At 42.1% G+C, this 12,178-nt stretch overlaps 1 protein-coding gene across 8 annotated transcripts in view; it reads left to right on the forward strand.

The window, feature by feature from the left end:
- fxyd5 (FXYD domain containing ion transport regulator 5) overlaps positions 1 to 12,178 on the forward strand; it is a 71,053-nt gene that overhangs the window by 55,183 nt on the left and 3,692 nt on the right. For 7 of the 8 annotated variants that reach the window (XM_058083699.1, XM_058083697.1, XM_058083695.1 and 4 more), the window contains 9 exons: positions 4,442 to 4,646; positions 7,256 to 7,301; positions 7,715 to 7,759; positions 7,836 to 7,934; positions 9,713 to 9,769; positions 10,270 to 10,323; positions 10,572 to 10,601; positions 11,707 to 11,781; positions 11,861 to 11,906. In XM_058083699.1, the coding sequence (XP_057939682.1) occupies positions 4,557 to 4,646; positions 7,256 to 7,301; positions 7,715 to 7,759; positions 7,836 to 7,934; positions 9,713 to 9,769; positions 10,270 to 10,323; positions 10,572 to 10,601; positions 11,707 to 11,781; positions 11,861 to 11,906 (542 nt within the window). In that variant the 5' untranslated portion in view covers positions 4,442 to 4,556. The remainder of the gene's footprint in view (positions 1 to 4,441; positions 4,647 to 7,255; positions 7,302 to 7,714; positions 7,760 to 7,835; positions 7,935 to 9,712; positions 9,770 to 10,269; positions 10,324 to 10,571; positions 10,602 to 11,706; positions 11,782 to 11,860; positions 11,907 to 12,178) is intronic. The other variant, XM_058083700.1, reaches the window with a different exon arrangement.

A 12,178-nucleotide genomic window follows, 5' to 3' on the forward strand; every position in this document is an offset into this window, starting at 1 on the left:
CTGCATCATTGCGCTTTATACATCTTATATGTTCCCCCCCTGGCTTGTGTATAAACACTATACTGTAAGTGTGTATCGGGTCCAGCGCTTTGTTTGTTTGTGTTTCTGATTTAAAAAGATGAGGTGGACTTCTAAAATATGTATGAGTAATGCTAGAAAATTGTGTTCAATTTACTGCTGGCAGAGCCTGTTAAAAACCATGTTTGGTTCTCACTCTGGTCTTATACTTGTTTATTATAGCGTTCAGGAAAGTATTAGGAGGATGTAAAAGCAGGCACTAAGCTAAGCTAACTTTTGTATTTGTTCCTCTTTTTCATTTCTTCAATTGTTTGGTCATGCAGCCCGGAGATTAGTTCGGAAGTCAACATATCGAAATGTGCACATGGTTTGGATTAAAAAATCGACCTTGACTCAGTATCGAGATGTCAAACGTTCAGTTTTAGGACGATACTGGTGCTGATGATGCATCAAGAAAGGTCCTTGCCTTGACAGGAACTTAAACAATCGCTCAGCACGCGGCCAGACGTACGTTGACATATCATGATGGAGGGAACAGTGAGTCTAATTGAGGGAATGAAACCGGATGGGAAACTGGGGGGGGGGGGGGGGGGATTTATCTGGAAGCTGCCATGCAGGCTCCTAGCAAAACAGATGACCACACATTAAATATTAAGTGTTGAATGACTTGTGTTTGCTTTACAGTAATGGCAAGAAAAAGTCCACTAAAAGGATGTAAGAAAAAAAAAAAAACAATAGTTCCTAATTCCGTCTCAGCTGCATGCATGTGACTCATGTGACGAATCCCGCTTCAGGGAAAAGCAGAAGCTAGAAGCAAAAATACAACATTTGTCTACTGTGTGTTGTTCATTATGGGACCCAAAAAAAACGAAGTGATACACATATATTACAATGAAAATATTTTAAGTGACCCCTGCACTGTGTAATAAAACTAAAATAACATAAAATTACTCAACAATTGCGTCAGTACTGGAAATAAACCACAAAAATATGGTAATGGTTTTATTTCATTTGAACATGCATCAGATTACAATTGAATGCATCCCATAATCAGTTCACAGTTCCACAATATCCAAAAGGAGTAGGAAGAAGCAAAGCTTATTAAATCCTACCCCTCCATCTGGTACTTTTACAATCAGTAACTGTTACATTTGTTCACTTCCTGCTTTCCTAATATAGTTTAAGGGTTTTTTTTATGATAGAAAAGGGAGACCTTTTCTGACGTCAACGCCATCCAGACTTTCTTATATGGGCTGATGATGGCCTGCACTCAGTAAACACCGACCTATGTATCTGGAAGTCCTCGGGAGTGCTTGGGAGTGTGATCAATCACAGCCGAATGGGCAGTACCCAGAGGGTAAACAGACCGTTTTGGGGCGGAAGCAGGAAGTCCATATACCGTATTTTCCGGACTATAAGTCGCACTTTTTTTTAATAGGTTGGCTGTTCCTGTGACTTATACTCCAGAGCGACTTATAAATGAAAAAACTGTTTATGTTACATAAACACTGGACACCCTTTCTGTTCATGTTTATTTATTGTGTAGCTGAATAACCATTGTGTTAGCATATCTTACACCCATTCAGCCTTTTCTCTATTCTTTTATTAATGTTAGAACTGGCCTTCCAAGATGACGTAATGTCTGTTTTGGTTAAGTAGTTTGCCCGCAAAAAATGCGACTTATACTCCAGTGCGACTTATGTATGTTTTTTTTCTACCTAATTATACGCCGGAGCGACTTATAATCCAGAAAAAAACACTTCAGAAATAGGTGCAGAATCTGGAAGATCTAGAAAGCTTTCTGTGTGGGTTATTGTGTGTAGCTGCTCTATAGGAGTTCACAACTCGAGCCAAACAACATACTGACTAACATAATAATCCTAACAATAGCGTGGAAAGGCTGCACGGCGGTCGAGTGGTTAGCGCGCAGACATCACAGCTAGGAGACCCGAGTTCAATTCCACTCTCGGCCATCTCTGTGTGGAGTTTGCATGTTCTCCCCGTGCATGCGTGGGTACTCCGGTTTCCTCCCACGTTCCAAAGGTTAGGAATGTTAGCTAGGTTAATTAACGACTCCAAATTGTCCATAGTTATGAATGTGAGTGTGAATGGTTGTTTGTCTACTATATGTGCCCTGTGATTGGCTGGCCACCCGTCAAGGGTGTTTTTTTTTTTTTAAATGTCATGTTGTGTTCTCCTAACACAACATACATTCATCATCTATCATCAAGGCGCTTTCTTTCGAACTCAATACAAGAACAACAACAAAGGCGGGGCTCATTTCTGTAATGCACATGTGCTGCTAACCTTGCTCTTATGTCAGGTGCAACATCAAGTGTTCCAGTTTGTCATCTTGAACTTGCTTTCAACGATGCTCGAAAAGAGACCCGCTCCAAATGAATATATGTAAATGTAAAGCTTGCAGAACTGCCTCTGAAACCTTAGCGACCCCCTGGAACATTGTCGGTAAAATAACAAGACATGTTTTACATATTACACTGGAGATAGTCAACATGTTTATCCATGTTTTCTTTCCGCCTCAAGCCACTGGGCTAACTTTTTTTCTTCTCTTTTCACTCCATTGTTTGATCTCTTTGGATTGTTTGTATGCTAATTGGATTCTATGGTAACCTGGTACCAGTTAAACACGGTCGTTGTGGTCGAACTAAAATAGCTCTTGAACTGTGCAAGTGAAAAGTGGTGTTGACCTTTTTTTAAGCATGTTGAACATAAACTATTAGCATTACCATAGCCTGACACTTAAATGGAGGAATCGGGGGGGAGTATAAGAGAAGTCCAAATCTCTGACATATGATCAGTATGAATTGTTCATGTGGAAAGAACAAACTGATCCACCAACAAAAAGACACATGTTGGACTCGTCATACATTATTGTGGAAATAGATTCAAAAGAGTGATGCCAATGCTGGAAATGTCTAAGCAAAGTCAACAATTTAACATTAAATCGAAGTGTAGGCCACCAACTCCTGCAGATGGCGCTGTTTCACATATTTCATATGTCATAAAGTCCTGATTTAATTGCTCAATTATCTATATTAGGGCTGCACGATGCACAAGTGGTTAGCGCGCAGGCTTCACCTCTAGGAGATCAACATGGAAGAACATGGCTGAGCTAAAAAAAAACATGTCTAACCTCTCTAGTTTCCATTGACAATAATAGTCCTTGTGATTCTGGTAAATGTTTTTTTCACATTTACCTTCTGATGACGGTTCGGTGTCTTATCTGAGGATATGCCGATATGATCACGGGAACCTGCAACCGATCGACCACTCAACCACCTGAGCCATGCCCCCAAAACTCTTCCTGATTTGATCTTACGTTGAATAAACTGTGCTTGCCTTGTTAGATCCCCGATTTACAGTACAGTATATGACTTAGTATATGACTATACCTGTCAAATAAAAAAGCTTGATTGAAATATTCAGATTATGTATACAAACGGGGGCTGCACGGTGGCCTCACAACTAGGAGACTCGTGTTCAATTCCACTCTCATCTCTGTGTGGAGTTTGCATGTCCTCCCACATCCCAAAAAAAAAAAAAAACATGCTAGGTTAATTGGCAACTCCGAATTGTCCATAGGTATGAATGTGAGTGTGAATGGTTGTTTGTCAATATGTGCCCTGTGATTGGCTGGCCACCAGTCCAGGATGTACCCCGCCTCTCGCCCGAAGCCAGCACCCCCATAACCCTCGTGAGGATAAGCTGTAGAAAATGAATGAATGAAGATTTGTTATTATTATTATTATTATTATTATTATGTTATACTAACTTGCTTTTTGACCTTTTGTATTGAGTTGTGGACTCCTATAGAGCAGCTACACACAATAACCCACACATAAAGCTTTCTAGAGCTTCCAGAATCTGCACCTCTTTGTGCCGCGTTTTCCTGGATTTCTTGCTTCCGACCCAAACGAACTGTTTCCTTCATTTATTCCACCCGCGGTCTGCCTCCGCTGTGATTGGTCACACAACTAAGCACTCTAAATTAATTCCCGATATGTAGGACTGTGTTTACTGTTCATCAAAAAGCTCACTTCCAAATACGCAAACTTTATTATCTGAAACTTTGGCATCCTTTAACACGAGAATGCAACATTTATAGGTCAGAAAAGTGGAAAAAAGTACTATACTATAAGTACTGTACTATACTTAAACATACTAAGTGGACAATATAAACACTGCTCTGTATTAAATAGCCTACATGTACAGTAGTATTAGTCGGGGAAAGTGCCATCTGCTGGGGTACTGCCTTTTATTGTTTTTACTTCAAAACAAAGCCGTTCACCTGAGAGTCCGATGCTGCTGAGGACCGACTAGAATGTGGACAGGTGGGAGGCGTGCAAAAGGGAAAGTAAACACGCTCTCTTATTAGAATAACAAGACCATTTGTGTTGCTTAGACAAAGAACGAGTGGGAGAGCAAGACAAAGAACGAGTGAGCTGACACGGCTGGAGGAGGAAGTAGTGTCGGTGAGCAAAATGGGTGGGGCTGCGTGACCTCATCGGCCTCTCACCATGAGGAAGAAAGCCTCGTGGACGATGACGACGATGATGATGATGATGAGCGCAAAGAGGATGACGCTCCGGAGCGTAATGGATACAAAGGTAAGCACAATAGCCTTCAAAGATGTCTTTTTGGTGAATGGCGACTGATGGCAGTTGACAAGACTGAAGGAGATGTGACAAACAGGTCACGGAGGGACAGGGGGGGAAGGATGGAAGCCTCGAGGGCCCGAGGGGGGGGGGCGACAAGCCTCAGCTTTGACATATGCTCTGCAGTGAGATGAAGATTGGCATGACCTGCTAATGTGAGCTGTCACCGCTCATGGCTCCGTGCTCACCTGTCACAGTCTTCCGAGCCTGGAGGACAAGCTGCCACCAGGATAGGTCAAAGACTCATTTTCTCCTGGGTGGGGCGGGGGGGTCGGGGGGCAAGGAAGGGATATACTTCTGTTGTCCTCCTGACTTCCATTCTCCTGGGTTTAAATGCATCGACATTGGATACAAGGCTTTCTTAGGATCATTTATGGAGGAGGAATCCATACGGTACGGTAGTGTAGGATTTATTATTGTAAAAGGTTTTGACACATTTCCCAATTCCACATTTTAATTGGTGACAGGTCCACTCTGAAACATGTGCTGAAGTTTGATCAATACAAACTTTGTTTCAGAGTGTGTGTGTGGGAGCACTGTGTAGATAAAGACAATATTATACCACGTTGTGCGTGCGTAAGAAAAAATAATTCACATGCAGCAGCAGAAGTGTGGGGGATGTTGCTACATGAGGAAGGACAGGCGTATGTGTGGTGTCAACCGCAACGCAAACTTCCTGTCTGCTAAGTGTGCGTTGTGCAATAAAAATCCACCGAGAGCTCGCTTTTAATGATCCAAAGCCGCCTATGTGCGGTACATTCACACTACAGCAGTTACCTTAGCAACCATCAAGGATTGTAGACGACTTAGTTAATGACATGTTTCTTTACATAGTGGCTGTGGCTCAAATAAATGGTAAAGAAATCTCTGTGCTTACTCGAAATTGACAGGTGGGTGCTCCACAGTGTTGTGTGCATCCTTGGTAATATTCCTCAGAGTAAGTCACCTTTTTAGCTCTGCCCATTCAGCCTCAGTTCTTGCTGTGTCTCTGCGTTTCTCCCAAAAAGTCAATTAGCATACAGGCAGATTGACAGAGGGGTGCCCCACAACGTTGTGTATCCGAGGAGCTACACAGCGTTTTATTTCCGCCCAGTTTCCTGTGCTTCTTGCTGTTTCTTTGCATTTCTCCGAAAATGTCAATTAGTGTACCAGCAGACTGATATTTGGGTGCTCCGCAATGTTGTGTGCATCCTTGGTAATATTCCTGAGACCAAGGCACCGTTTTAGCTCTGCCCATTCAGCCTCAGTTCTTGCTGTGTCTCTGCATTTCTCCTAAAAAGTCAATTAGCATAGCAGCAGACTGACAGAGGGGTGCCCCACAACGTTGTGCATCCGATGAGCTATACAGTGTTTTATTTCCACCCAGTTTCCCATGCTTCTTGCTGTTTCTTTGCATTTCTCCCAAAATGTCAATTACCGTACTAGCAGACTGACAGGTGGGTGCTCCGCAATGTTGTGCGCATTCTTGGTAATATTTCTGAGAGCAAGTCACCTTCTTAGCTCTGCCCATTCAGCCTCACTTCTTGCTTTGTCTCTTTATTTCTCCGACAAAGTCAATTTGAGCAGCATCAAACTGACAGGTGGGTCCTCCACAATGTTGTGTCCGTCCATGGTAATGTTCAGAGGAGCGCCACAGCATTTTATTTCTGTTTAGTTTCCCTTGGTTTTTGCTGTTTTTCTGCATTTCTCCCAAAAGGTAAGTTAGCTTATTCGCAGAGTGACCGGTGGGTGCTCCACAATGTTGTGTCTGTCCAAGGTAATGTTCCAGAGGAGCAACACAGTTTATGTCCGCCTTGTTTCCTTTGTTTTTTGCTGTTTTTTTGCATTTCTCCCCAAAAGTCAATTAGAGTACCAGTAGACTCATAACTGGGTGCTCCACAATGTTGTGTCCGTCCATGGTAATGTTCTGAGGAACGCCACAGCATTTTATTTCTGTTTAGTTTCCCTTGGTTTTTGCTGTTTCTCTGCATTTCTCCCCAAAAGTTAGTTAGCTTATTAGCAAAGTGACCACTGGGTGCTCCACAATGTTGTGTCTGTCCAAGCTAATGTTCCAGAGGAGCGACACAGATTATGTCCGCCTTGTTTCCTGTGTTTTTTGCTGGGTTTTTTTGCATTTGTCCACCAAAAGTCAATTAGAGTACCAGTAGACTGATAGCTGGGTGCTCCACAATGTTGTGTCCGTCCATGGTAATGTTCCGAGGAGCGCTACAATGTTTTATTTCCACTTAGTTTCCCTTGATTCTTGCTCTGCATTTCTCCCAAAAAGTCAGTTAGCTTACAAGCAGACTGACAGGTGGGTGCTCCACAATGTTGTGTGCATTCATGGTGATGTTCTGGGGAGCTGCACGTGTCCACCCCCCCCCCCCCCTTCCCCGCCCAGTCTGCCTTGGTTCTTACTGTTTCTCAAAAAAAAGTCAATGAGCATACCAGTAGACTGACAAGTGGTCTCTCCACAATGTAGTGTGTGACCATATTCATGTTCCACACCTATATAGTTCTGTCCAGTGCTTTATTATTTAGTATTTAGTAGTAAAAAACATTGATAGTGTGTTTTATTTCAGATCTACCTGGCTTCCTTGGTTTGTCTCCTGTCAGCGCTGTCAAACGGTGAGTGAATATATTATTCTCTGTGGAAAAATGCGGTTAATCCACTTTATAACTAACAATAGTTGGCGATCATGCAAAGCACTACAAAGCACAGCTTTATCCCAACAACAAAGTGGAGGTTTTGTAGTGCTTATAGGTCCTAATTGGAAGGTGCTGAGTGGGTAAACAAGGGCCTCCCTGTGCAGCAGTGGCACACAACAATCCAGCTCTGTGGTAGCTTTCATGAGAACCACGTCTGTGTACTGTAACTACAACCCACTCACAGAACTATTACTGTGACATACTTTTGAGCACCGTCCACCCTGCATTGGCCTGAGTCATTGTCGAGTGGATGCCGAGACAATAACATCACAGCAGTCTGCTTTGTTCTCGTATGACATTCACAGCATCTTATAAAAGTCTTCTTTCTGCAGTGTCAGGGGCTCTTACTGCTGAACCTTTCACGCCTACGCTGACTGGTATGTTGCTACCTCTCATCACTTGAGAGACTACCACTTCAATCACAGTTTAATGGTGACAAACTTGGTGAAACAGGGAGAGGACAGGAAGTCGCTGAAGTTCATGAGCGGACTGTGATCACCTTGAACCAGAGCTTCATCAACACCACTGAGCCACGAGCTACCACCTTAGCAGGTATTTGGGTGTGATCTTACCGTAGTTTTGATATATGTGTAACATGAAAAAACTGCCAAAATAACGACAAATTAAAACATTATTATTATTAAAAGTAATCAGAAAAAGTGACAATTGTAAAAGTGAAACAATATCTATTCTATAATACCATTCTATAAGATCTTATGAGACAGGATTGGTTGGAACCACACGTAAAGTTCTATACATACACTACAAAAACTGCAGGCTAAAATCACCACACAGGCACTTAACACTGAAAATATTTGGGTGTGATCTTACCGTAGTTTTGTGATATATGTGGTATGTTTAACATGAAAAAACAGCCAAAATAACGACCAATTTAAACATTATTATTATTAAAAGTAATCAGAAAAAGTGAAAATTGTAAAAGTGAAACAATATCTATTCTATAATATCATTCTATAAGAAGGATTGGTTGGAACCACACATAAAGTTGTATACATAAACTATAAAACCTGCAGGCTAAAATCATCCCACAGCAACTTAACACCGAAAATGTATATAAAACAAATATACAAACAGGTACCAACACGAGTTTATCATGAAATTATTTCATCCCAGCAGAGCAATTCATTAGCCAATGTCTGCCATGAGCCTACCTACAAGTTTGCAAGTTTGAAAAAATGTCTCAATGAAGTAAAATACAAATTAAAAACATCCAGTATTTACATTCAAAAACATTATGATAATGTATTCTGCACTGGTTACTGGTTAAGTCTCATTAGTATACGTATCTAAGATGTTGGGTAACACAACTGTAAAGGTCACTATAGGGTTGTTATTTCATGTCTAGAGATCTCTAATAATGTTAAGGAACTTATTTAAAAGGTTGTTTGCTCCCAGACAGCTGGGATAGGCTCCAGCAACCCCTAGCAACCCTCGTGAGGATAAGCGTTGGAAAATGATGATGAATAATAAAACATATGAAGAGAATAACAGAATGTGGACCGAGTGGTTAGCACGCAGGCCTCACAGCTAGGAGACCCGAGTTCAATTCCACCCTCGGTTATCTCTGTGTGGAGTTTGCATGTTCTCCCCGTGCATGCGTGGGTTTTCTCCGGGTACTCCGGTTTCCTCCCACATTCCAAAAACATGCTAGGTTAATTAGCGACTCCAAATTGTCCATAGGTATGAATGTGAGTGTGAATGGTTGTTTGTCTATATGTGCCCTGTGATTGGCTGGCCACCAGTCCAGGGTGTACCCCGCCTCTCGCCCGAAGACAGCTGGGATAGGCTCCAGCACCCCATCCCCCCGACCCTTGTGAGAATAAGCGGTAGAAAATGGATGAAAAAATTAAAAATGTGTTTTTAAAAATAATCAGATTAATCAAAAATAATCAACCGATTAATCGGTTAGTTGCAGCACTACTAACCACTGCTAGCACTCAGCTACCAGTCTGTCTATATGTGCCTTGTGATTGGCTGGCGACCAGTCCAGGAGGTACAGCTGGTATAGGCTCCAGCAACGCCAGTGGAGGAGACCCGAGTTCAATTCCACCCTCGGCCGTCTCTGTGTGGAGTTTGCATGTTCTCCCCGTGCATGCGTGGGTTTTCTTCCGGGTACTCCGGTTTCCTCCCACATTCCAAAAACATGCTAGGTTAATTAGCGACTCCAAATTGTCCATGAATGTGAGTGTGAATGGTTGTTTGCCTATATGTGCCCTGTGATTGGCTAGCCACCAGTCTCGCCCGAAAACAGCTTGCAAATGAACAAAACAACATCATGTGACTCATAATGGATAATTCTGCTCCTGCAGCTTCCACTGAGGGGACAACAGCGCACCAATCGATAAAGAAAGCGACATCCATACCAGGTAAAACGGTCTTTTGAGCACACAGTTGGCACAGTCATTGAATTTTTATCTTCGTTCATCTTCGAACATGGTAGCAGTACAAGGGCTCTTCTCCTCAAACAAGAATAATGCGGTCATTCAACTCAAGGAAAGGACAAAGCTCGAGTGTCAGTGGAATTAGCGATTTCCATTCATTTCACAGAAATATGCAGCTGATGTACATGTTTTAATATTTTGGCATTCAATATAAATAGTTTTTACATACCGAAAGCAAAGTGAACCCATCACATTCCAAAAGTTGTTTAAGTTAAGTTGCCAACTATTTATTTTGATGGCTGTGATATGAGTTAAGCTGCTATTTGAAAATAAATCCAAGTTTAATTTCATTGTGTGCTCACTTTATGTAAGTTTACTATTATTTAAAAACTCATTTAACAAGTCATAAATATTAATTTACAGGTAATAGGAGCCAGGAAGTAAATATTTACAATTTTTTTTTCCTCCTGCCATGTCATCCACAGTGACATCCTCCCCAACCACAACCAAAAAAGGGAGCCATCAACCTCTTGCCTGGGGTAACTAAACATTTCCCCCCACTCAATAGTGGCATTAAATGCCACAGGCTTCTCCATTTTGTGTCATCTCATGTCAGCCTGACATAATTCCCAGCCTTCCCAACAAAACTCACCACAAGCCTCACGTCCTGTCTTGCTGGCAGATGAATGGTCCATTGTCGCTTTTTTTGCAAGAAGAGATAACATTGTTTTGTGATACGCCATCAATATGTCACCTCTCACTTAGTACTTCTCCACTTTTGTTGTAGATCCAGCTTGGGATGAAGATTTCACTTACGGTAAGAGTATATTTGATATGGTTGCAGGTTTTTGGGAACCTGTGCTGGAGCCTATCCCAGCTGTCTTCGGGGTGAGAGGCGGGGTACGCCCTGAACTGGTGGCCAGCCAATCACAGGGCACATATAGACAAACAACCATTCACACTCACATTCATACCTATGGACAATTTGGAGTCGCTAATTATCCTAGCATGTTTTTGGAATGTGGGAGGAAACCGGAGTACCCGGAGAAAACCCACACATGCACGGGGAGAACATGTAAACTCCACACAGAGATGGCCGAAGGTGGGATTGAACTTGGGTGTCCGAGCTGTGTCCACTTACCCCAGCCCTATTATTATATTATTATTATGTTTCAAAACCACTTACCCAAATATTTGTGGAACTAGGGCTAACCAAAGTGCGGCCTGGGGTCCATTTATGTCTGGCGCCCCTTTCCATTGACCCTCAGCACTTTATAATTGGACAATTAAACAACTAAAACTAAAATAAAACTAAAAACAAAAACAGAAAAAATGGTAAAAAAGAGCAGTAATTTTCCAAGGAATAAATACTAAATATTAGGAGAATAAAGTTTTAATATTAAGATAATATTTTTTTTTTTTATTGCGAAAAAAAGAGGTGGCTGAAGGTGGAATTGAACTCTGGTCTCCTAGCTTTGAGGCCTGCGCAGTAACCACATATCCACCATGCAGCCCTATTATAATATTATTGTTATGTTTCAAAACCACTTACCCAAATATTTGTGGACCTAGGGCTGACCAAAGTGGTTAGCACGCAGGCCTCACAGCGAGGAGACCCGGGTTCAATTCCACCCTCGACCATCTTTGTGTGGAGTTTGCATGTTCTCCCCGTGCATGTGTGGGTTTTTTTTCCCGGGTACTCCGGTTTCCTCCCACATTCCAAAAACATGCTAGGTTAATTAGCGACTCCAAATTGTCCATAGGTATGAATGTGAGTGTGAATGGTTGTTTGTCTATATGTGCCCTGTGATTGGCTAGCCACCAGTCCAGGCCCGAAAAGACAGCTGGGATAGGCTCCAGCATCCCCCCACAACCCTCTAAAAAATGAATAATGAAGGACTGTTTTGTTTTTTGTGTTTCAGATTACGTGACCTTGCGAAAAGCCGGCTTGTCCATTGCAGCGGTTATCTTCCTGATGGGCATCTTTATCCTTGGCTGTAAGACAACTTGACGACTTTTGTCTCGTTTTGCGATGAACATCAACATTTTGTCATGGTTTTCTCTTGCTCTGTGTAGGTGGGAAAGTCTGCCGGTTTCCCAAGTGCCGCAGGATGTCATCCAAGTAAGAACTCCACACCAGATTCTGATTGCGCGGAATGATTGCTGACAGTGTGATTTTTTGCAATATGCACGAAGGCTATCTGCCTATATCATTCACGTGTGGAGTAATTCATATTCATATCACGTCACCGCTTTGACGTATGACGCACAATCAATCACTTGAAGCAACAGCTGAAGAAAACGCTGACTACAATGTTTTTTCCATGATGAAATGATCCAAATCATAAGAGTCTAACTGCATATTGTTAAGATAATATTGTGTTTATTTTCCAG

This window comes from Doryrhamphus excisus, chromosome 10 (genome assembly GCF_030265055.1).
Source record: "Doryrhamphus excisus isolate RoL2022-K1 chromosome 10, RoL_Dexc_1.0, whole genome shotgun sequence".
Classification (NCBI taxonomy): Eukaryota; Metazoa; Chordata; class Actinopteri; order Syngnathiformes; family Syngnathidae; genus Doryrhamphus; species Doryrhamphus excisus.